The sequence below is a fragment of the Mobula birostris genome, chromosome 18, assembly GCF_030028105.1.
Source record: "Mobula birostris isolate sMobBir1 chromosome 18, sMobBir1.hap1, whole genome shotgun sequence".
NCBI lineage: Eukaryota > Metazoa > Chordata > Chondrichthyes > Myliobatiformes > Myliobatidae > Mobula > Mobula birostris.
The window spans coordinates 51533026-51559960 of record NC_092387.1 but is presented as its reverse complement, the minus strand read 5'-3'; the positions used below and the strand labels follow the sequence as shown (position 1 = coordinate 51559960).

At 41.7% G+C, this 26935-nt stretch overlaps 1 protein-coding gene across 1 annotated transcript in view; it reads right to left on the bottom strand.

Moving 5' to 3' along the window:
* Positions 1-26363, bottom strand: part of ret (ret proto-oncogene receptor tyrosine kinase) — a 129444-nt gene extending 103081 nt beyond the window's left edge. Inside the window, exon 1 of the mRNA XM_072282676.1 lies at positions 26196-26363. Within this exon, the coding sequence (XP_072138777.1) occupies positions 26196-26238 (43 nt within the window). The 5' untranslated portion in view covers positions 26239-26363. The remainder of the gene's footprint in view (positions 1-26195) is intronic.
* Between the last annotated feature and the right edge of the window lie 572 nt (positions 26364-26935).

Below are 26935 nucleotides of genomic sequence, written 5' to 3'. Positions count from 1 at the left end.
AGCACTGAAATCCTCAACAAGGCAGCATTCAACCAAGATCACTCTCGAGAGTTTAGAATGACTAAGATTGGTTTATTTGTTATATATACATCAAACCATGCAGTGAAATGCATCGTTTACATCAAATCAAATCAGCGAGGATTGTGCTGGGCAGCCCGTGAGTGTCGCCATGCTTCTGGCACCACTGTAGCATACCCACAACTCGCTAACCCTCACCGTACATCTTTTGGAAATGTAAGCGGAAACTGGAGCTCCCAGAAGAGACCGATGCAGTCACGGGGAGAACATCGAACTCCTCATGGAGAGTGGCTGGATTTGAAACCTGGTCGAACAGCTACTGCTGTAAAGCATTGTGCTAACCTCTATGTTACCCATGCCACCCAATGAGATGTTATGGACAACTGTTGGATTATTATTCATTCAGAGATACAGCATGGAAGAGGCCTTTCTACCTCAACAAGCTGCGCTGTCCAACAACCCACCCGGCCTAATCACAAGACAATTTACAATGACCAATTAACCTACTAACCAGTAGATCTTTGGAATGTGGGTGGAAACTGGAGCACCCAGAGTACAGGACAAACTCCTTACGGGCAGCACTGGAATTGAACTCTGAACTCTGACACCCTGAACAATGGCAGCATTGCACTAACGACCATAGTGCCCCTACCGTTTCACTATTATTTTCGATATTAGTCAAACAATATTCTGACTTCATTGGAAACATAATGATGTTACTTGCCCAGATAGAAATTCCCAGTATTTAATCTCTCCTGTCCTTACTTGCCATGGCTTTATATTGATCTACCCCTCAGTGCAATTATCACCATGAATCAGTTATTAACTGCCCCTCTCCAATCAATGCGAGGCAATCCAAACTAAATGAAAAAAGTTAATTAGAATTAGTATCACCCACTTCGCTTCAAAAGGCAATAATCCAATTTGGGGACGGTAATGATGGTTATAGACATTGCTAATTTCACTGATGTCGTTTAACTGAATCCCTTCAATCAGATTACAGGCTCTAAATTGATCCCTCTGAATGTTAATCCTCTTTCAGAATATTCTGAGCCCTTCTGGTTCATCAAGTGCGTGATTTTCAGGCTTTAGTGTTCTGTTCTGAGCCTCTGCCTTAGTTGCTTCAATAGGAAAACACGTAAGAAGCAAAGTATGAGCTGTCCATTTGGCCCACGCCCATACTCATTCATTCAATAACATCATGGATTATCTCGTATTTCCTTCGCCAATTACATGATACCTTAACACATGTAAAAAATTCTACCCATCTCTGTGCTAGAAGCATTCAGTGAGTGAATGCCTGCAGTCCTCTGAAGATCCACTGCCTCTTGAGGAAAGAAATTTCTTTTCATTTGACCTGCTGATCAACCAACCACCTACTTTGAGATTACAACTCTTGATTACCAACTCTCCATCCAGAAGAAAAAAAAATTATTTTCTCTGCATCTCTGTATGTTTCAAAGTGATTCTAGCTCATCCTTCTAGACTCTCAAGAACATAAACCCAGCCAGCTTAATGGCCCTTGACAGGACAAGCCCTCCAGCCTGGGACCTGATCCGTTGAATCTCTGTTGCATTTCCCCCTGTCATAAGTCAACTCCTTCTTTAGGCGGGAAGATGGCATGTGGCCTGGCATTTTGATATCTCCAGGTGTGCCTGGAAGACGTGCACCTTCAGGGTGTGATCCCGTAGATGACCCAGTTCCTCACCAATGTAGCCGGAGACTGAAGTATGAGGTTAGCAGGTGGTGTGTGCTACTGTCGGAAGGACTCTGCATTCAAGTCAACTCTCTACCTCTCAATGGAGGGTGGGAGCTTTCAGTCCTCAAGTCAGGGAACTCGGAGAAGTGACGCAGCAGACTGTGACACCAAAACAGCCAGCCGCTGGTCTCCCACTCCCGTTTGTTACAGGAGTGACCTCTCTCTCCTTCGCTAGAGAAAGCCTGTCTGAGATACCGAAGTGTTGGGTTATGGACTGTAGTTTTCTGATGGACTCTAGATCTAGGTCTCTTTCAGAGCTTTGCTATTGCTTGTACAGGGAGGGGAGGGGTTTAGAAACACAGAAAACATGCAGCACAATACAGATCCTTCAGCCCACAAAGCTGTACCAAACATGTCCCTACCTTAGAACTACCTAGGCTTTACCCAAATCCTCAATTTTTTTACGCTCCATGTAGCCATCCAGGAGTCACTTAAAAGACCCTATCGTTTCCGCCTCCACCAGCAGCCCGTTCCACGCACTCACCACTCTCTGTGTAAAAAACTTACCCTGACATCTACTCCGTACCTACTTCCAAGCACCTTAAAACTGTGCCCTCTTGTGCTAGCCATTTCAGCCCTGGGGAAAAGCCTGATTATTCACACGATTAATGCCTCTCATTATCTTGTACACCTGTATCCGGTCACCTCTCATCCTCCGTTGCTCCAAGGAGGAAAGGCCGAGTTCACTCAACCTATTCTCATAAGCCATGCTCCCCAATCCAGGCAACATCCTTGTAAATCTCCTCTGCACCCTTTCTATGGTTTCTACGTCCTTCCTGTAGTGAGGCGACCAGAACTGAGCACAGTACTCCAAGTGGGATCTGACCAGGGTCCTATATAGCTGCAACATTACCTCTCGGCTCTTAAACTCAATCCCATGGTTGATGAAAGCCAATGCACTGTATGTCTTCTTAACCATAGAGTCAACCTGCGCAGGAGCTTTGAGTGTCCTATGGACTCTGACCACAAGATCCCTCTGATCCTCCACACTGCCAAGAGTCTTACCATTAATGCTATATTCTGCCATCATATTTGACCTACCAAAATGAACCACCTCACGCTTATCTGGGTTGAACTCCATCTGCCACTTCTCAGCCCAGTTTTGCATCCTATCAATGTCCCGCTGTAACCTCTGACAGCCCTCCACACTATCCAAAACACTCCCAACCTTTGTGTCATCAGAAAATTTACTAACCCATTCCTCCACTTTCTCATCCAGGTCATTTATAAAAATCACAAAGAGTAGGGGTCCAGAACAGATCCCTGAGGCACACCACTGGTCACCGGCCTCCATGCAGAATATGACCCTTCTACAACCACTCTTTGCCTTCTGTGGACAAGCCAGTTCTGGATCCATAAAGCAATGACCCCTTGGATCCCATGCCTCCTTACTTTCTCAATAAGCCTTGCAATGGGTACCTTATCAAATGCCTTGCTAAAATCCATATACACTACATCTACTGCTCTACCTCCATCAGTGTGCTTAGTCACATCCTCAAAATTTTGGTGCTTTTGCTGGAGTAAGGTGGGGGAGGGAGAGGGGCAGTGTCGATGCTTGTGCATGGGAGGGGGGCTTTGGGGTTCTGACATTTCTGTCATTCATTCTGTGGGTTTTTTTCTGTTTCCTGAATGTCTGCGAACAGTAAGAATTTCATGTTGTATACTGGCTGTTACTGAGTGTTATATACAACATAACAGCCTGCATCGCTGTCTGGTATGGGGGGAGGGGCTACTGCACAGGACTGAAGGAAGCTGCAGAGGGTTGTAAATTTAGTCAGCTCCATCTTGGGTACTAGCCTACAAATTATCCAGGACATCTTCAAGGAGCGGTATCTCAGGTAGGCATCATCTATTATTAAGGACCCCCAGCACCCAGGGCATGCCCTTTTCTCATTCTTACCATCAGATAGGAGGTACAGAAGCCTGAAAGCACACACTCAGCGATTCAGGAACAGCTTCTTCCCCTCTGCCACCCGATTCCTAAATGGGCATTGAACCTGTGAACACTACCTCACTTTTTTAAATATATATTACTTCTGTTTTTGCACCATTTTTAATCTATTCAATATACATATACTGTAATTGATTTACTTATTTATTTTTCTTCTATGTTACGTATTGCATTGAACTGCTGTTGCTAAGTTAACAAATCTCATGACATGCCGGTGATAATAAACCTGATTCCGATATTAAACTGAACCATTGAACTAAACCTGTATAAAATATTCCCAGTGCCAGGGCTCTTTTACTTACAGTATGTTATCTTTACAATTGTCTCAAATCTGCTTGCATTAACAACCACCCTTTTCTATTCCAGCTTGCTTGCTGCACCTGCCTAGAAACTGTACACTCAATAATCCATTTACAAGGACAACCAGGTGCTTTTAATCACCAATTCCTTCTGTTTCTATTGATTTAAGGAAATATTCTGCTCTCTAATTTTGAAGCCAAGTGGATGACCGCACATTTTTTTCACAATCTATTGCTTTCTAAAACATGCAAACACTGGTAGGACTCCCTATCTTCAGAAGGTTATTCTCCTTCATTTCTGAGGTAACCGGAACCTGCACAGGCTATCCATCATTCCAAGGTGTCAATTCAATTTTGCAATATATAATAATATGACATTTAAAATATTGTGAAATGTTGTGTAAAGATTCTCGAAATGATAGAGAAACTGGAGAATTATCCAGATCTATTTAGTATAAAAGGCATATAATTCCATGCTACAAATTTGCATGAAACTTCACATTAACTACAAAGAATTTTTTTGAAATGCACTTGAACTAAATGATCTCCAGGGGAGATTGATTTGCTACATTAGTGTTCTTCTATATATTTTTAAAACATGATGCAACAATTATATACTGTACATTGATTAATACATAAGTTTTTATTGTCATCACGAGTTTGACTGGTTTAGTCCCAGGATTGGTTAAATTTATAATGATTGTTTTCCCTGTTTTCCACTATTTCATTGCTATCTAGCTAGTGAATCTTGACTGCCATACTACTAAGATTAGTGGTTAGCAAATTTGGACTGAAGTGGGGAAATATCTCACTCACATGGTTGTGAATCAGGTTTACTCCACACCAGAAGTTTAATTGATTAGTATAATTCAGAACACTAGGAGCTTCTGCCCTGAACTTTCAGATCAAGCAAAGACTGAAGACAGCAACGTACAATCAGCTGGAAGAACCCAGCAGGTCAAGCAGCATCTGCGGGAGCTCAAGGGCTTGGTGCATGGGTTGGTCCCTGCAATGGTGATCCAAAATAGCAGCAATTCCTTTCCTCCCACAGATACTGGGTTTCTAGGTGTCAACATTTTGGAGGATCTATCATGGGCTTACCATATTGATGCAATCATGATGAAGGCACAATGATTTCATTATACTTCATTTGGAGTTTGAGGTGATTTGGTAGGTCACCAAAGGCTCCAGCAAATTTCTACAGCTGTACTGTGGAGAGCATTCTGACTGGTTGCTCCCATCTGTTATGGAGGAGCCAATGCACAGGATAAAAAGAGTCCGTAAAAGGTTGTAGATCAAGCTGGCTCGATCACAGTCACCATCGAGGCCATCTTCAAAAGACAGTGTCTTAAGAAGGGAGCACCTCAGAAAGGCAGCAACCATTCTGACCCTTACAGCTCTTTTCTCACTACTACCATCAGCAAAGGAGGCGGTACAGGAGCCCGAAGGCCCACACTCAATGTTAAAACAAAGAACAGTACAGCGCAAATATAGGCCTTTCAGCCCATGTGGTGTACCGATCTTTTAACGTACTCCAAGGTCAATCGAATCCTACTCTCTCACATAGCCCTCCATTTTTCTTTCATTTTGCGTATTCAGTCCATTAAATGTCCCAAGTGTTTCTGCCTCTACCACCACCCTGGAAATGTGATCCACACACCTATTATTCTCAGTGTAATAAAACCACCTCTGACAGCCCTCTGTACTTTTCTTCCAATCAGCAAAACTTTTTATGAACAGTTTCTTCCCTTATGTCATCAGATTTCTGCATGGGCCATGAACTCATGAACACTTTTATTGCATGATTTACTTACTTATTATTTGTTATTGGTGGCATTGAATGTGGGGAGAGCTGTCTACTTTCTCAATCATACTACAAAGCCTTCTGACAATGAAAGGACCAGGATATAATGTTTCACTCAAAGGGCACCACCTGTGGTGATGGAAGTGGTCTCAGAGGTGCAGAGTTGTATTGCCCACCTATGGGCACATGGCTGTAATGCGATTAGAACTCAGGCATCTAATTCAATGAGGTTAATGCTTCCAACTAATTCAATCTGATGGTCCCTTTGCCAGCAGTCACTATAGACAGACAAATTAATATGTTTTCAATGACACACTTACCAATGTTTGTTAAAAGCTTCACTCAATTTATTAACAATATATTAATTGAACTTCATAAAATACTTGATTGGATGAGATGTTGATTTGATGGTCATCACATGATTCAAGCTCTTGATTTCTTTCCTACCTTACCACATGTTTTTAGAATCACTGTGAAGAAACATTTCCCTTAATAGTTGAATTCTATGAAGAATATAACCAAAAATCTGCAGCATGGGCATTCACACAGATTTTCTATTGAATTATTGAGCTTTGAACATGATTTTTCAGGAATGGAATTCCCTGCTGTTGCTGGTGTTGCTCTGCCGAACATTGTGGGCATGCTGTATTGGTGCTAGAATGTGTGGCAGCTCTTGCGTGCTGTCCCCAGCTGTCCCCAGTACCCCCTTAGGTTGTGTTGGTTGTTAATGCAAACAATGCGTTTCACTGCGTGTTGTGATGTACTTGTGATCGCTAGGTGAATCTGAATCTGAACGTCAGCCTCTGTAAACAGAACAATTCACCATTTGTAGATTTTGGATACACAGGAAGTACAATGTAGATTTAAGAAGAAGGCCAAGCACTCTCCATTCTCCCCGTGAAATGTATTAAACTTAAGTTCTTCGAACAGCAGTTTATGAGCTAATACATGGTCAGACTGTCCTGGGCAGGAGTACAAAAGGGGCCAGAGCCGATTGGCAATTGGCTTTATACCCAACAACATATTTTTCCCCAATAAAGTTACATGGTGGTATTTTGCTTTGGTCTTTTGGAGTCTTTAACCCACTTTATTCAGCACTCGACATCTCGTATTTGCTGATGCTCCATACTTTAAAAAAACTTATTATAGGTCGATTAAGGTATGAAGATTTGAATTTTTTGGGTATTGTGCTGCAGATTGGGGTGCTTTGCAGCTATTGCCGTTGTTTGGGAAAGTGCAGCATTTTTGGTTACTTACAAAAGTCTTGATAAATGTTTCAAATTTCTGTTTCTACAATGAACCACAACAGTCTGCACAATGAGCTGTCTATTGACTTTTGCCCTGCTCTTGTCCAGTTACTTCACGAACTGGTGTATTTAAATTAACCATCCAGAAACAAATGAGGTGGAGATGGTTGAGACCCTGAAGATCCCAGATGTATCATCAACAGTTTGTCCTGGTCCAGCCACGCAATGCTTCCAGCCAAAAAACAAAGTACGGCAGTTCCTCTACTTCTTCAGAAAGCTAGGAAAATTGGGTATGTCTCCAATGTTACTTAACTTTTTAGACGCACCGTAGAAAGTATACTATCCATCACAGCTTGCGTACAATTGAACCTGCCTACGATCAGAAGAAATTGCAGAGATATTTGAACACAGCCTAGTCCATCAAACCAACCAAACATTGACTCCATCTATACTTCCTGCTGCTTCAGGAACTCAGCCAATATAATCAAGGGCCCCTCCTAGTCTGGTTACTCTCTCCTTCCCCTCTCCCATCAGGCCGAAGATACAAATGCCTGAGAGCATAAACCACCAGACTCAAAGACAGCTTCTATCCCACTGTTATAACACTCTTGAGGGGACCTGGCTTACACTAAAAGATGAATTCCTGAACTCTTGACCGCTCAATGTACCTCACTTTGGCTCTTGCACTTTATTTGTCTACCTGCACTGCACTTCCTCTGTAACTGCAACACCATATTCTGCATTCTGATTTCCTTTTACTACCTCAAAGTAATTATGTATGGTGTGATCTGTCAAATGGATGCAAAGCAAGAGCTCTTCAATATATTGCAGTACATATGACAATTGTAAAGCAATACCAATTCCAAATGAATTTAATTTTTCAGTTGCCCAATGTATAATATACACATTATATTCTTAAGAAGCATTGACAATAGAATTTGAAGAGGGAAATTTTTAAAACACTAATAACCTTATAATTATAACACTAATCTTATAATTAGGGGCTGTTTATTTAATTAATGCAAGAACCCAACGCTAATGTTCCTCAGATTGCATTCTTTAGAGTCTGCATGCATCAATTACTGAAGTGACTTGGTAGCCTGCCCAAAGGCCCTTCTTTTCTGACAACAACAATCAACCAACTTCATTCTTCTTTGTGTGGTCTTGCAGTGTGTGAAAATTCTTTTGTTTGCCTAATACCACTGCACTTTGAGGTAACTCATTGCATATTGTGAGGTGCTTTGAGAAGTCTGACATGGTGATGTGTACATAAAAGGCATTGGGTTGCTTTCATATCGCTCTGATTTATTGTTCTGTCATGTGGAGTTAATTTACCACCTCAGACCTACTGTTCTGGACATATCTTTCTGGACTATCAAGACCAGGATATACCTGGGACTAATTTTATTATTTCTGACTTAAGTGGGATACAATGCAGTTAAATTCAATATTTTAGATTCTAATACCTTCAATTATGTCATTATGGAAGCAGCATGGTAATCGCAGTTAAATTCCCATCCTGTCTTTAAGGAGTTTGTACATTATCCCTATGACCATGGGGCTTTCCTCTGGGTGCTCCAGTTTCCTCCCACATTTCAAAAATACGAACAGTCAGGGTTTCCGTCTTCTGCAGCCCATGACCTTCCCCACCCACCTGGCTTCACCTATCACCTTCCTGTTAGCCTCCTTCCCCTCCCTCCACTTTTTTATTCTGGCCTCTTACCCCTTCCTTACCAGTCCCGAAGAAGGATCTCAACCCAAAACATTGACTGTTTATTCATTTCCAAAGAAGCTGCCTGACCTGCTGAGTTCCTCCAGCACTTTGCGTGTGTTGCTTTGAACTCACAGCATCTGCAGACTTTTCTCGTGTTTAGGGTTGGCGAGTTGTGGGCCTGCTACGTTGGCACCAGAAGCATGGCGACACTTGTAGGCAGCCCCAGCACAATCCTTGGACTGTCTAGGTTGATGACGCAAACAATATATTCCACTGAATGCTTCGATGTACATGCGACAAATAAAAGTAATTCTTTCTTTAATCCTCTGATTAAATGCTCTGCTGTTTCTGAAAAATCAATGAATAGCAAAGAATATCATAAATCTGACGTAGACACCCATACTAATTCTACATTCTGTGAGTTTGGGACAGAGGGAGAATCCATTTTACACTCTGTCCATGAGTAAGCCAACATAACTCATGGCTGTCTGTTGTTGCCAGTGGCTTATGAGGTCCTGCTCTTCATTATAATAAAGATCACTACCTGCCATATTTTGCTATTTACTATTACTCTTAATTCTGTTCACATTGGCTTACTGACTGTGGCACTTTTTGTAATAAGCCAGACCTTTTCTACCAACAGAGAAGTACTTTTTCTCACCTAGATTATGGGAGCTGTACCTGGATATCACAATGTCTGACAATAGAGTCCCCAACAACAGAACCAGAGTTTTTCAACCCACTGAAATTATGGATGAGTCACATAATTACAGGTTAAACTCTAGAAAAGATGCCCAATCTGCTTAACACAGCCAAATGCAAGGGGTTTACAGTCTTTACAGGTACAGTAGTGTAGTGGTGAAATTACCAGCCCAATCTACAGAGTTAAGGCTCAAATCCCACCATGATAGCTGTGGAATTGAATGAAAAACATATATTTTAATGCTTGCAATATAAAATTTAATAATTAGTTAGATGTAATTAATTATGCAATGATTAAAATATTATATGATAGTTAATTAAATAATTATTGGCTGTTGAATTAATAATTATTTAATTAATATTTATGAATAATTAAATAACAACATTTAATAATTAACAATATAGAGTCATAGGAAAGTACAGCACAGAAACAGGCCCTTCGGTCCTTCTAGTCCATGCCAAACCATCAACCTGCACCGCAACCAAAGCCTTCCATCCCCTACCATCCATGTACCAAACTTCTCCTAAATGTTGAAATCGAGCTCGTATGCTCTACTTGTGCTGGCAGCTCACTCTACAGTCTCACAACCCTCTAAGTGAAGTAAGAAAATAACTTTAAAAATTTTTCAAAATTATTAAAAAGCTTCTCAGTCAATTGTCATAGTGGAACTATTAATTGCCATTAAAACCCATCTGGTTCACTAATGTCATTCCGAGAGGGATCTACCAGCCTTCCTTGGTTTCAAATCTATGTTCATGCTCATTATTGTGGTGTGGTGACTCAGTTCAGGAGTAACTAAGAGACAATCAATCTCAATATGTACGTTCCATAATCAGATTTAAATTTGACACATTATACAGATGTGTATCCGTAATTAATAATTAATGGAAGGCTGTGCGCCTGCTTGTTCTTGTGCCCACCAATAGCTCCATGGTTACAATAACTGGGTGGACACTGTCCGCACTTCACCTCTGAACCCCAAAAAGCCTTGCTTTACTGCCTCACCACTACCTCCAGGTCTCATTAGCAGTGATGGAATAGACAGGGAGAAATCACGGAGACTTTTTTCCCCCAGGGAGGAAGTGCCAAAAACAAGAGGACACAGATTTAAGATCAGCAGTGAAAGATTTAAACGGGGCATCTTCTCAGAAAGGGTGGTGCGTATTTGGAATGAGTTGCCTGAAATAATGGTTGAAGGGGGCACATTCACCATGTTTAAAAGCCTTCTGGACAAGTACATGGGTAGGATATGGTCAGAGGCAGATGGAACTTGCTCACTGGGTAACACAGGCAGTAGAACAGCACTGGCCTCTCATCCGAGTCTCTCCTCTCTCCACTCCCACTCACATGTGTTTTCTCTCCATATTCCAAGGATTACCAAAGCCAATGAATGTAGCAGCCTTTCACACAGCCATATAAAAACGGGGCATCACTCCAGGGTACTGCACATCAGTGTTTCATTTTCTCACCCTGAACTAGGGGTTCTCAACCTGGGCTCCACAGGTCGCTTGCTTAATGGTATGGGTCCATGGCATTAAAAAGATTGGGAACCCCAGTCCTACACTTTTGGTGCATCAAAGGACAAAGGCAGAAAGACCATCACTTGCAGGTTCCTCTCCAAGTTGCACTGATTAAGAAATTTTCACTGGGTCCAAGTTCTGTTGAACCTTCACGTCACCTTCCCAGTCTCAGACCCTCAATTCAAAGTTGAAGTCAATTTATTATCAAAGTACATAAATGTACCATATGAGATTAATTTTCTTGCAGTCATTTACAGGAAAATACAGAAATACAGTAGAATTAATGGAAAACTATATATAAACAAAAACTGTTAAACAACCAATGTGCAAAAGAATTGGGCCAATAAAATTAAGTAAACGGTTTAAATGATTTAGCACAGACTAGATGGGATGCAGAGCCTGTTTCTGTGTTAGAGTTGTCTCTGACTCTATAATACTAAGAATATTTGGAGCACACGCACAAAATGGTGGAGGAGCTCAGCAGGTCAGGCAGCATCTATGGAAAAGATTAAACAGTCAACGTTTTGGGCCAAGACCTTTCTTCAGGAGTGAAGGAGAAGTTGTAGAGTTCATGAAAGTAAGCCTGTAAGTTGTGGAACCAGTTCAGCGATGTGATGAGCCAAGTTATCCACGGCGTTTCAGGAGCCTGATGGTTGAAGGGTGATAACTGTTGCTGACCCTGGTGGTGTGGGATCTAGGGCCTCTGTACCTCCTTCCCAATCTTTGCAGTGGGAAAGGAGCATGGTCTGGATGGTGTGGGTCCTTGATGATGGATGCTGCTCCATCTACCTCCACCATTGTCTGTTATTGTTACTTTAGCTTTTCTTTTCTCACTAGCTGTGATTGCACTATTTTTACACTGTTCTGTATTTTTATACTTGCCTCTGTATTTATTGTTGTGTTTATTATCACTGTTTACTCTGTAAGCTTCACATGAGCAAGGAATTTCATTGCACCCTGGTATTTATGATAACAAGCTGATTGGATATGGTCTGCCGCTCCCTGCTTCTGCATCTTCACCATGTAGATTGCAGTGGGCCAAGAAACCAGCTCACTGCAGCCTTCTCAAGCACGCTTGGTAATCAACCATAGTCAGTTCTCATAACCAAATGTAAAAAGTGGATACCTACGCATTTTTGTAACACCTGAATGTGAAGGTGGAGAGAAGCTCCCAAGGGCCCTCCCCAACAGCAACAACACATCCAGAGTACAGACTCCAGACCAGGCTTCAGGGGCATTCACACACGAGTCAACTTTTATGCTCGTGATTCAACAGACAGCTGAGATTAAATTATTATGCTGTAATTCACTTAGACATAGCCTGCAAGTTAGTCTGCTTAGGTAATATGAAGCAGAGAGGATGCACACTTCACGACTTCACTGTCTCTCACTTCCTCTGCAGCATGCTGGACAACTCTATGACCAGGCACCATTAAAACAGAGAGGAACAGAAACTGACTGACATATCCAACACACTTCTGCAGATGCCAGAGATCCAGGTTAACACACACAAAATGCTGGAAGAACTCAGCAGGTCAGACAACATCAACAGCAAGGAATAAAGAGCTGACATTTCAGTACGAGATGAAGGATCGTAGCCTGAAAGATTTGACTCTATTCCTCTCCATAGATGCTGCCTGACCTCCTCAGTTCCTCCAGCATTTTGTGTGTGTGACGTGTCCGGCCATGGGATGACCACCAAATCTTAAGGTCACAGCTTGAACTCCTCCTGCCAACAGAAGGAGATCACACAGCCCTTGGACCCATACCACAAGCACAACAAGCAGATCTGAATCCAGTCAGAGTCTATTAGGAAAACAATACGATGGCTTTAAACAAACATTATCCCTCTCCTAATAATAGTGATTGCACAGCAGGAACAATATGTTTCCACAATTAATTATGTGATAATAGCACTCATTATCTAACTATACAAGCAATGTGAAAATGTTTTTCTGTCTCTGACTCAGTGCTGACCAATTCCCTCCACTTTGCTTCTACCCGCACTGCTCTCTAAAACACGAACCTTATTTATCAATGTTGACCACAGTAGGGAGTGGGTACATTATAGATAACTTCTTTTTTAAAATCGAAGTACAATTATCAAAGTACCTTTATGTCACCATATACTATCCTGAGAATCATTTTCTCTTACATTAGAAAAGAAATACAATACAATGATACAAAGACTAACAAGCACCCAATGTACAAAAGAAGACAAAATACGCAAATACAAAAATACGTTTGTAGATAAATACAAACGTAGATAGGTAGATAGGTAATACTAAGAACAGGAGTTGAGAACATTCTTCAGAGATTGTATTGAGAGCATCCTGAGCAGCTGCATCACAGCCTGGTTCAGAAATTGCACCATCTCGGATCGCAAGACCCTGCAGAGGATAGTGAGGTCAGCTGAGAAGATCATCGGGGTCTCTCTTCCCGCCATTACAGATATTTACACCACACGCTGCATCCGTAAAGCAAACAGCATCATGAAGGACCCCATGCAACCCTCACACAAACTCTTCTCCCTCCTGCCATCTGGAAAAAGGCACTGGAAGCATTTAGGCTCTCACGACCAGACTATGTAACAGTTTCTTCCCCCAAGTCATCAGACTCCTCAATACCCAGAGCCTGGACTGACACCATCTACTGCCCTCTACTGTGCCTATTGTCTTGTTTATTATTTATTGTAATGCCTGCACTGTTTTGTGCACTTTATGCAGTCTTGGGTAGGTCTGTAGTCTCGGGTAGTTTTGTGTTGTTTTACGTAGTTCAGTGTAGTTTTTGTATTGTTCATGTTGCACCATGGTCCTGAAAAACATTGTCTCATTTTTACTGTGTACTGTACCAGCAGTTATAGTCGAAATGACAATAAAAAGTGACTTGACTTGACTTGAAGGGTCCTTGAAAGTGTGCTCATAGCTTCAGTGCTGAGGTAAGCTCATGAGCTTGGTGGTTGAAGGGTAATATTTATTCCTGAACCTAGTGGTTCAGGACTTAAGGCTCCAGTACCTCCTTCCTGATGGCAGTGGCAAGAAGAGAGAATGGCTTGGATGGTGGGGGTCCTTGATGATGGATGCTGCTTTCTTGTGGCAGGGCTCCTTGTAGATGCACTCAATGGTGGGGAGGGCTTCTCCTGTGATGGACTGGGCTCTATCCCCCACTTCCAAAAAGAAAATAAATACAGTGACCACTTTATTGGATACCTCCTGCAACTAACAAAGTGTCTACTGAGTGTATGTTCGTGATCTTCTGCTGCTGTAGCCCATCCACTTCAAGGTTCAATGTGTTGTGCACTTAGAGATGCTGTTCTGCACTCTGCTGGTTACTTGAGTTACTGTTGCCTTCCATTCTGCTCCGACCTCTCATTAACAAGGTGTTTCTGCCCACAGAACTGCTGCTCCGGGATTTTGTTTTTGTTTCTCGCACCATTCTTCGTAAACTCTAGAGTCGTGTACATGAAAATCCCAGGAGATCAGCAGTTTCTGGGACATTCAAACCACCCTATCTTGCAACAACAATCATTTCATGGCCAAAGTCTTGTAGATCACATTTATTCCCATTCTAATGATTAGTCTGAACAACATCTGAACCTCTTGACCATGCCTGCATACTCTTATGTATTGAGTTGCTGCCATAAGATTGGCTGATTAGATATTTGCATTAACAAGCTGGTGCAGTGCTGTACCTAATAAAGTTCTCACTGAGTGTATGCTTACAATGGGAAATAGCCTCTCGCACTGATTGGCATAATGGTAGGGCAAAAGTTATAATGACAATAAGCCGAGCCATGTCGGTCTTCATTATTATCATCTCACAGTCAGGACATCTGCCCACATTATTAGTTGGAGTGTGATAGATGCACTTGAAATGGGGGAGGGGATGCTAAATGGAGGAGTTCAGAAAAAAATAAATTTAACTTGTGGGGAAGTGCTCAGAGAGAAATGAAAGGGGGCAAGATGGGGGATAACTGCATCAACTAGAAAGGACCCACTATTTTTTACCATGTTAAGAACCTTAATAAGGCAGAGTGTTTATATCTGGCTACAAGTAGTTAACAGCTGCAACTTAATTTTGTTACACTGATAAATATACAAACAACATTTTCATAGTACAAAGTCTTCAAAGCCTCTGCTTAACCTAAGAAAACAGTGTAGTATTTCTGAAAAGACAATGCCCTTTAATATAATTCACTTCATCATTTCAAAATCAGGTCACTATTCATTCAAAATTGTATTTTTTATTACACAGTACTTGGCAAGATTGATCTGCATTCATTTCTGTTATATTATAAATTAATCTATTTTGTTAGATAAGTATTAGCTGTCATTAAGTCCAGATGGATATATACCACCTTTCATGACATCCAGCAGCACTACACATTCCACAGAGGATCAAAGCCTCTAAAAACTGAGTAACAATATTAATGTAGGAAACATGGCAGCCAATTTTGGAACAGCAAGCTCCCATAGAAAGAAAATCAATTTCTTTTTCTAATGTCACTGACTGCAATCTACTTTTTTCTCTTCAGTGAAATAGATTTTGTGATAAATATTAGCCTATTTGCCAATTACCCTGCAGTTCTTTGGAATACTTACACAAGATCATAAGACATGACGGTGACATGGTAGCATAGTGGTTGGTGCATTGCTTTACAGCACCACAGATTACCAATTGAGGTTCAATTCCTGCCACTGCCTGTAAGGAGTTTGTATCTTCACCCCGTGACCGTGTGGATTTCCTATGGATGCTCCAGTTTCTTCCCACATCCCAAAGATGTACGGTTAGGGTGAGTGAGCTGTGGGCAGACTATGTTGGCTGTGGAAGCATGGCAACACTTGTGGGCTGCTCAGCATGATCCTCACTGATTTAATTTGATTTGATACAAACGACACATTTCACTGTACGTTTTCACTGTACATGTGACAAATAAAGCTAATCTTAGGCTACGTCCACACTAGACCGGATAATTTTGAAAACGCTGGTTTTGAGTAAAAACGACAGGCGTCCACACTAGGTGTTTTTCAAAATATCTCTGTCCACACTAAAACAGATATTTGGGCGAATCTACTCCTACTGTGCATGCGCAGACACATCTACAGAAAACAAGCAAAGAGGAAACGGTATAATATTTACGTTTCCGCGGCGGTGTTGCGCTATTTCCATTGGTCAAAAACTAGAGTACCTACAACAACAGCGAAAGAAAGTTTTCAACAATATCTTCGAGGAATACAAAGAAAACTGGGAAAATCAGACCGGACTTCTTCGCTTAGACAGACAATGAAGTCGAGCTGTTTCTGCGAGTTAAAAACAACTAAAAAGTCAGCAAAGCAGTGGAGATGTTTAATTCCAAACAAGCTATTAACGTAGACAATAAAGTAAACAACACACGTATGAAGCCGTCCTCTACCCAAGATCAACAAGATCCACAACTACAAAATCTTAAATGGACAACTCGACATAGACTACCAATCCCACATCAAACCCAAACCTATTAGAAGCAGAAGAGGGCACTCAACTCAATTTGAAATACTAACTACCAAGTCAGATGTGTACAGCAATTCATTTTCTCCCCCCACCGCACATTTAAAGCATGAAATAATCTTAATCCTAACACAGTCACAGAACCAAACCCAATTAAATTTAAGGCAGCTTTTCTTCTTCAAAAATTTCCTTCTTAAGCCCTCCCTCCGCCACCTCAAGTTTAAATTCCATGCGGAATATTTTGGAGGATCAAGAACCAAGAGAGTGGAATCTTCTGCCGCCAGACCTGCGCAGTATTTCTGACATTAATATTTTTAAAGATGGACTCAATCAAATCAATTTAGGGGATCTAGTCAAAAAAGCTCACTTTACAATTTAACTCTCACGCCGTTCACACCGACTGCGCGTTGTAACGGCGGTGGTCAGTCAGCGACAGTGCCGGCTTGGAGACCCCGGGGTACAGGAGATCAAGGGTACGACCACTGCAGACTGGGAGACCGGAGGGTACGGGCAGAAGAACAGAGGGTGCAAACAGAGGAACCGAGGGGACCAGCTTGAAAGCCACCTCCAGTTTAAATTCCATGCAGAATATTTTAGAGGATCAAGAACCAAGAACAGCCGTCCGGCAGTGCTTGCGAAGTCCCAAGCAGAAGCAGAAAAAGCATTGTTGTTGTGGTGGTGTCATGACAATGTTTTAAAATCTCTCCATTTACCCCGTCCACACTACAACGCGAAACAATCATTTTCAAATTTACACACTCTGGAGAGTGTTTTGGAAAATCTCTGTTTTCGGGGGATGAAAACGCCATTTCAGTGTGGACAGAAGGTCAAAATGAAGAGAAAAAGCTTCGTTTTCAAAATTATCCGGTGTAGTGTGGACATAATTTTAGTAATCTTAATCTGGATTTCTGTAACATCCACAGAGAGAAGCAGGCAGGACCTCAGTTTCTAACTAAACCGAAAGCAAAATAGATATTGAGGCTGACACTTCATTACCATGCATTAGCCTTACAATGAAGTCTCAGTCTAAGTATCTATGCTCAAGTGTCTAGAGTGGGACTGGAAAGTCACAACATCTGACAAAGGCAAGAGCGCTTCCCACTGAACTGCTGCAGACAACCTCGGTCGAAACACAGCACTGAGTTGTGAGTGGAAAAGGTTAGGCCACGGTAACGCACAACAATGACGTCAGAGCAACTGGAATTATTAAAGTAAGTGTACATGCACAGACCCATTGAGCCATTTAGAAATTGATAGATTGACTGCAATTTTGAGATGTGTGACTTTTATTTCAATTATGATGCCCTTCCCTACAATTATACAATGACTGAACATCCCACTTCCTGCAAAGGCAAAGAAGAGGTTTGGATAAATTCAGTGGCGGATAAATTAAAATATTTTTAACTATTTCTCTTAAAACTGGACAAACTACGAAATTGTGAAGCATATTTAAGGTTTTGTTTCAATTCTAAGAATACTTGCCTTAGTGTTATATCTGAGAGCTGCCTGCACCACCACCTCATACGGAGCACAGTGGCTCTTGTCATGCATCAGATGATATTAAGTCCCACAAACACGAGCTAAAGTAAAATGCCAATTATGTTTCAGAATGACAGGACCTGAAAACACAACAATCTGTGGATACATTTCATACTGTCTCTAAGGCTTTTCAATGAATGAATGAGTGGGATTCTCTAGCCCTGGTAATGTCCTGGTGGAACAAGATTGGTGGGTTCTCAAAGAAGTATACATGAAGCCAGATGCATGTGTGTAGAATGCTATGGCACAGAGGAGGCTGTTCAATCCAATGTGCCGGTGTTAGTCACCTTTCTGAAAGAGTGTTCCTCTTTGTCAAGTTACTTGCTTGTTCCTTTCAATGTTCCTGCTTTATGTACTCATCTGTTCCCCATTTGAAAGTTACTATTGAATCCACTTTCTCTTGATCCAGAGCATTCTAGATCATGACCTGCTGCGTCTTCATCTTCTTTACCATAATACTGGGCCTTTTAGTAACTGACTCACCTGCAGTGATCCACAGGGTGTACGTTAGCCAGAAAATAAACAACAAACTGATTGTACCCAGGGTGAAGGGGCTTGGGAACCATAAAACCTATGTCTAAGTTTAGATGGACACCTCTGTTGCTTGTTCTTAGTGTATTACCTCAGTGAGGGATAGAAGTGTGGTTGGGTTAAGAAGAAGATGATGATTAGCTTTATTTGTCACATGTACAAACGTTTGTACATCAAAACAGACCGTGAAGTGTGTCAGCTTGTGTCAAGTCAAATCAGCAACGACTGTGCTGCCAGTGTCGCCACACTTCTGGCACCAACATAACATGATCACAACTTACTAAACCTAGCCACAAGCCTTTGCAATGTGGGAGAATGTACAAACCTTACAAACAGCGGGGAGAACAGAGCCACAGTCAATGATTGTTGGTGCAGTTATAGCATTATACTAACTGCTACGCTGGCCTAACCTCAGAGCAGAGGGACTGGAGAAGGAGTATGCAGCAAAGCTAAAATGAATGGACATCTCCTTCTCAATGGATAATATTATTCTGTACTATGCTTCTGTTTAAATAAAATACTAACTGTCATCAATATGGAGTACAAATAAAACTAGCTTTCATGAAGAGATTTTTATTACAGCTAATGTATTAACAGCAGATCTCCCCTGATCAATCCACAGTCTATCTCCTCAAAGTGCACTGTGTGAGGAAACACCCAGCGTATGGTGGCGTACTGGTTATTTGCTCTGCCAGTATCCCAAGACATGAGTTCAAAATCCCACTGTGACAGCCAGGGAATTTCAATTCAAGTAATCAAAGTGTTAATGTCAATAAAGAAACCATAAATCAATCAGATTGCAGTAAAAATCTATTTGATTCATAGATGTCGTTTTGAGAAGGGTATTTGTTGTCCTTATAAGACCACAGGCCATTTGGTCCATTGAGTCATGGCTGATTTATTATCCTTCTCACCCCAATTCTCCTCCCTTCTTTCCCTTAACACCCTTACTAGTCAAGAACCTATCAAACTCTGCTTTAAATTTACCAATATCTTGGCCTCCACAGTCATCTGTGGCAATGAATTCCACAGATTCTCCATCTTCTGGCTGAGGAAATTCCTCCTCATCCCTGTTCTAAATTGTTAGCCCTCTATTCCGAGGCTGTGTCCACTAGTCCTAGACTCTCCCACTTTAGGAAACATCCTCTCCACATCCTCTCTATCTGAGCCTTTCAATATTCCATAGGCTTCAATGAGAGGCCCACCATTCTTCTAAACTCCAACGAGTACAGGCCTAAAGCCATGAAACGCTCCTCATACATTAACCCTTTCATTCTCATGAACCTTCTCTGGACCCTCTCCAATGCCAGCACATTCTTTCTTAGATAAGGGGACAAACTGCTCACAATACTCCAGGTGTGGTCTAATCAGTGCCTTATAAAGCCTCACATTCTACATATTCTTATACATTCCGGCCTTTAGTAACTCCAATCCCACTATGAAGTTCTTAGCAGCTTGGGAATGGACAATAAATGCTGGCATCACCAATGACATGCATATTCTGTGGGGAAAAGCACAGAAAAAAAGGTACAAAGTTTCACTACTGAATGAATTTATTGGCAGCTGCCTTTAAATGCCTGGCTCTTGCTTTGGGGAGAAGTCAACTTATCAAGATCAGGAATATCACCAGGAAATGAGTGTTTTCTGCTTTGTTGATCTGAAATGTAGCCGGAAGGAAGATTGCAGTTTACTGAATCTTAAACTGGAAATAGTGTTGTGCTTCCTTAAACACCATTCTCAATGGAAAACAACCATTACTTTGTAGATACAAGGAATATCCAGTAAGATCAGATTCTCAAGAGTGGTCCGAGACAAAATAAACCAATAAGGATCCATGAACAGCTGAAATTGGTTTACTATTATCATGTACTGGGGTAGAGTGGAAAACTTTGCTTAATATGTCATACATTGAGACCACTTCATCACACCAGACCACTGAGGTAAATTTAAAAGAGCAGAACAATTATAATCGAAGTGATGAATGGATGTGCAGAGTAGTCGGCAATGAGTCACCATGCTCTGACACCGTTTTGCACCTTATCAAGTGTATCTGGGGTAGCAAAACCAGATTTTTGAGCCACATTACCTCTTCTTGGCATGGAAGTACATGTTTCTGAGTTAAAATTAGAGGCAAGGTACAGAAGTTCTGCAAATGCTGGAAATCCAGAGCAACAAAATCAAAATGCTAGAGGAACTCAGCAGGTCAGGCAGCACCTAAAGGGTTGACGTTTTGGACCGAGACCATTTCTCAGTACAGAAGTAAGGCATCAGTGTTACAATGAGAGGCAAAAGAAAGTATCATAACTAATTTCTTTCAAATCATTATTTGAAAACAAAAATGTTGAAGTTATTGAATAGTTGAACAGTGAACATGGTTCAGATGCACCTATACAATCTTTCAGTACAAAATAGAACCAATCATTCCATTTTGTGTGTGCCTCCTCTTTGAAGCTCAATACTCTCCTCACTCCTCTTTCCTCAAATCCCTGCATTTTTCTCTCTTCAAGTCGTTATCCAGTCTTCCTCTAGTTACTGAACCTGCTCCCACTGCCCCTCAGTCCATCCATAAATGACACTGGGTGGCTATTTTATTAGCTACCTCCTGTAACTAACAGGGTGGCCACTGAACGTATGTTGGGGGACTTCTGCTACTGTAGTCCGTCCACTTCACAGTTCGATGTGTTGTGTGTTCAGAGGTGCACGTCTGCACCCCACTGCTGTAACACGTGGATATTGAGTTGCTGTCGCCTTCCTATCAGCTTGAACCAGTCTGGCCATTCTCTGCTGACCTCTCTCATTAACAAGATGTTTTCCACCACCGGTCTACCACTCACAGGATTTTTTATTTTTGGTTTTTCTGTACACTCTGGAGACCATTGTACGTGAAAATGCCAGGAGATCAGCAGTTTCTGACATATTCAAACCATCCTGGCTAGCACCAACAATCATTCCACGGCCAAAGTCACTTAAATCACATTTAGTGCTCATTCTGATGTTTGATCTGAACAACAACTGAACCTCTTCACTATGTCTGCATGCTGTTATGCATTATGTTGCTGCCACATGATTGACTGAATAAATATTTCCATTAACGAGCAGGTGTGCAGATATATCTAATAAAGTGGCCACTGTGTGCAAATAGAAAAATAATTCTGTTCACTTCCTCTTGCAAAGAGTATTTTGTGAGGCTGGAGATCTGGAATGCAGCAAATCAATGCAAGTTTCTTCTCTTAAATGTTTCATTCTTCTGCTGTGATGAAAACTACTAAAACAATTAGGGTTTAAATCAACAAAGGTGAGGCTGTTAATATTTTATCTGCAGATTGCTGACGACTGTTAGCTTAAGACTCAAGGGCAGTGGTTTGCTTTGCAAACCTGTTTGTTAAGGTTGGTGTCAGGTGTGTGATAGGCGTGCGCTAGACACAAGACTTTTATCAGCAGACAGACAGGCCTGGTTTTGCATTCAGAGCAGCTTTGCAAGTACACTGTTATCAGACTCTCGAATGGACTTCTTGTATAATAAATGGACTTGAATTCACCATGTACCTCGTTATGATTTTGCACTTCATCGTTTACCTACGCTGCACTCTTTCGGTAGCTGTTACATTTTTATTCTGCATTGTTATTGTTTTGCTCTATTCTAACTCAATGCACTGTGCAATGATCTGATGTATGAACAGTATGCAAGATAAGCATTTCACTGTATCCTGGTATACATGACAATAATAAACCAAAACCAAGCATTCGAAGGTGCAGCCAAGATATTCTGGTGCTCCTGCACATTGTGCTGCAATAGTGTTGCAGCAGACCATTGCTCCAATATTACCTTGATCAAAAATGCAGTCTGCTCCACAGCCAGACTAGGTGGAAGAGGCGATGCACACTAGTACAATGGCTTTGAGAGCTGGTGGAACTGTCACAGCCTATTGCTGCATTTATAGATAAGGGTGGCTGAGAACCATTTGAGTACAGAAAGTGATGAGGTATTGGACTGAAGATCAACCAATGATCAACAAGGTTCGAAGCCAGTGTGGGACCAGGGAGAGGAGCAGTTGCAAACTGAGGACCTTGGTCAGTGCACATAAACAGGTCAGGAAACATGACCTGAGAAATGACAGGTCAAGGGATGGGGAAATTTTTCATCGCAGAAGTCAGACTCAAAACTAAAGTTAGTGGGGTCAATGCCACGAGGATAATTAACCTGCAAGTGGAGGAGAATAGAAAGAACGGCAAGTGAGGGAGTTACCTAATGGGTATCCTAGACCAGTGCTGCCATATTATCCCAGGAGTGTTCAACTCTGATGGCTCAAAGCACCACATCATCCAAGTTCCCAAGGAAGTTCCAAAAAAGAGAACTGCACAGAGATCAACACAATTCCATGCCCGGAGGTGCCCAGTCTCCAGACTGATGCAAAATGACCAGAAACAGCCAGCATATGTTTCACTCCAAGTAAAAGATCAATTGTATTAATCACAAAATACTGAAGGAAATAATGTTATTTTCTTGGATTTCTGGTCAGCAATGCTACCATTCAAACTTTCACCTTGCTTGAAATCTTACTACTGTACATCTCACTACCCATCACAATGATTTTTAGTTTGAATTACAAACAATTAAAGAATGATAATATTGTCTTGTAGTTGCTAAACCTTCTAAGCATCAAGAACCTTTACGCCTTTGAATGTGAGACACACACACTGTTTAGGAGTGGTATGGTTCTTGTTATTAAATAGTTGGTTGCCATCTTCTTCTTAGGTAGTCCTTCCAGCTCTAGGATAATGTACCTCCATTCTATTTTTGTGGGTTCTGAGGTGGTTAATAAGGTTGGTGGGGAAATCACAACTCTTCCACACTTGGGTCATGTCAAGGTGGGAAGGTGGTTATATTGTGAAGTGCCATACTCCTCCCACTGCTATCTAAAGCATTTAAGTGCTCCAATGCATGCAGGTTGTTATTGAGCTGAGGCGCATTACCAGTAACCTAAACACACTGCTGTGGGATTGTTACAGTGCAAGAGGATTTGTCCTTCAGATGAAAAATTGAACTGAGTTCAACTTGCCTCTGGGATGTAAAAGTTCCGCAGTTTTATCTATTGAATTGCAAAGAATTTCCCTTAGCCTCTTCAGGGACACAAGAGATTATGCAGATGCTGGAAATCTTGAGCGATGCATGCAAAATGCTGGAAGGACTCACCTGGTCAGACAGCATCTATGGAAGGAAATGAACAGTGAACATTTTGACCTCGACCCTTCATCAAACATCATGTCCACTGTTCATTTCCCTCCATAGATACTGCAGACCTGCTGAGTTTCTCCAGCATTTTGTGTGTTGTTTTTCTCTTTGCCTCCAGGCCATCTTTCAAGCAATACGTCCAAAAGATTATCTGGACATTTGTCTCTACGCAGCATTCCCTAGATTATAACACAAGCTATACTTTAATAAGTCTTCATTAAGTACATAAAAACAAAAGGAACGAAAGCAGATGTAGACTGTCAAGCCCATCACCCTTGCTCCGCCATTCATCAGAATCCAGTCTTTGCCCACTGCCACTGTCCCATGGCCTTTCCATACCTCTGGACTCCCTGTCGTTTAAATATCCGTCAATTTCCACCTTGAATATGTTCAATAACTCCAGCCCCAAAGCTCAAGGAGATATAAAATTCCAAAGAGTCTCCACTTTATGGAGAAAGCGGCTCCTCCTAAATTTGTGAGCTCTTATTCTGAAACTACCTGTCCCTGGTTCTCAATATCACATCATTTTGTGGCTAGATTCCATTTATATAATTATTTACATTTTCATCTTCCTTCCGATGAAACTTCACATTTTCCCAATTTGTATTCCATCTTGGCCACTTGCATAACCTTTCTGTAACCCTTTGAAGCCTCTTTGGATCCTTCTCACTAGCCAAGCATTTACGAACCCATCTATTTTATATAGTGAACACATTCAATTACAGTACAGTGGGTTAATCATTTTCATCCATTGGAGTCTATGAAAGGTATTATACAAATCCGTTATAGTTGCCGTCTGTGTGAAGGGAAGTTCCACTTGGTACAAGACGACTTATTATAAATCTGTACTTGAACATTTTTTGTAATCCTATTTTAAATAAATATATTCACTGTATTAATTGTTTTCTGGCGGTGGGAGAGGATAGTTGTCGTTGCTCTTTGTTCGTCTGTAGCAACATTAACAAACAGACACAGAAATATTCTCCCATTGCTGAGGAATAGTTGGCTGCCCAAAAGAAAAAAAATATTGAAATCAATATACAATAGTGAAAAAAAAACACCAGGCTGTGTGATGTTCAACCACTAAGACCCAGTGACGAACGATTTCAAATACATTCCCCAATAATTCCTGTTTTCATATAAACTATATAAATTACACCAATATTCGAATTATAGCCCGAATGTCGATGTACATTCACGTTCCACATCTCTTCACAAACTCTAGCTAAACAGCGAATCTTTAATACGACGAGGAGCAGTGCTATCATATCATTCTAACAGTGAAATACACGCTTATTTCTGAATTCACGTTCGGTATTTCTGTCTAATTGCAAACCCGTATACACACCAATCACTAAAATACGTTCCGGCACTGTGAATTTTCAAGTAAGTCGAACTAGGCAACGCTGAGAATTTAGCGAAAACAGAACGCATCTCCCTCAACATCCATAAAAAGTCATAAACATCTGGGAACAGAACTTTAATGGGCACTGTTCAGAGAGTATAGTCTACTCCGTAAATGAACCTCGTTATCGGTGATCACTACACATTCTGCTTTTCATTCAGATTTCCATCATTGTCTGCGTCTGCCTCCGAATGTGATCCCCTTTCCCGTGTTGACAGCTAAGCTTCAGCTGATTGAGCTCATCACCGGTTACCGACTGGCCTTTAACAAAAATCAAAACTAGATCATTATATTTCCCTGCCTGATAAACTTCAAAGCGATCTGTACCGCCAATATCGTGAAGAGATCGGAGAATCCGCTCACTGAGCTACAGATAGACTAAGCTATCTGCATTGCTTTCATTTTAGACCCTTTGCCTTTTTTTTTGTAGTTTAAATCTATTCTTTCCCTTTCACGTGAATTTCGTCTTAGTTAGCGCCAGCTGCAAAATGAAGAGCCGAAATCACTTTCCCCGACCATCCGGGTGGACTGTAGCTGATATTCGAGGGATTCTCTCATCCTTGCCATCCTTGAAAGGGAGGTGGGGGGCGGGGGGCGGGGGTTGAGGTTGGCAGACAGGGAGTCCGCCGGCCAAGAGACGGACCGAATCAGCAGAGTAACTGAACGCGGTGTCTCCATCACCAGGAATTCGCAACTTGATTATTTTAGACAAGGGTGCTCAACCTCCTGCTTGCGAAAGACCCATCTCAGCGAAGTTTAATTTTGCAATTTCGCCTTACACATAAAACAAACTCCTCTCAAAAAAAATCCTTGTCGAAATTAGTTGCAGTGCTAAACGAAATTAAATCTTGCCATTGTATATCAAAGTTTCCATCCTGCGAATAACATGTCAGATTCCCAAGGAGAAAATACACGGTGCGGCGCAATCACTCTCGTCTAACTTTTCACTTTGTTTATATCACTATACATAAAACAAAACCCTTACCTTCGGTAAGAAATAAGGCGAGTAACGTGATCAGTGAACACATCCTCCATTCACTTGGACTTTGCCTCTCGTTATTTTCTCTCCAGTTACCAGTTCCTCTGTGTCCAGGCTGAGATTTTTTTTGTTGATCTGAAAGGTTGCTTGAGGGTTGTTTTCCCCTCCCGCCTCTCTCTCTTTCTCTCTCACACTGCCCCCATCCTGATCCTGGTTGGAGATGGTTATTTTCCGCTGTTGATCACGGAGAAAAGTTAATTAGAAATCTGAATCAGCTGCCTGGGAAATTCTCCAACAGGACTCCTGGGGACGCTGTGGGTTAGAACAAGACAAGGAAGGCGTTTGCTGGATTTCTGTGAGGATGGGGGAGAGAGTGATGGGGAGATCAAGCGGTCAAACTCAAGTGCGCGTGTAGCAGGTGGAAAACGGGGAGCACGGACACCGAACTAAGAGTTTAGCCACGGGGTAAAAGACCGGACAGGCTTCAATGTAAACTGTCAGAGAATAAAGCAAGTTGCATCGCTCCGAAAAACAATAGGCTCGGGGGTCGGAGAGATCAGAGCAGAAAAATGGGAGAAGATAGACGTGGAGGTGGTGGTTCTTGGGAAATAGGTAAGTATTAATTCTGGGGGGTGTGACCAGTGGTTAGAGAGAAGAGAAATGCCACCAAGAGTAAATCATTAGCGAGGACTGGGTGGGTAGCGGGTGTGAATAGCCGGGATGGGGGGGGGGAGGGAAGAAGGCAA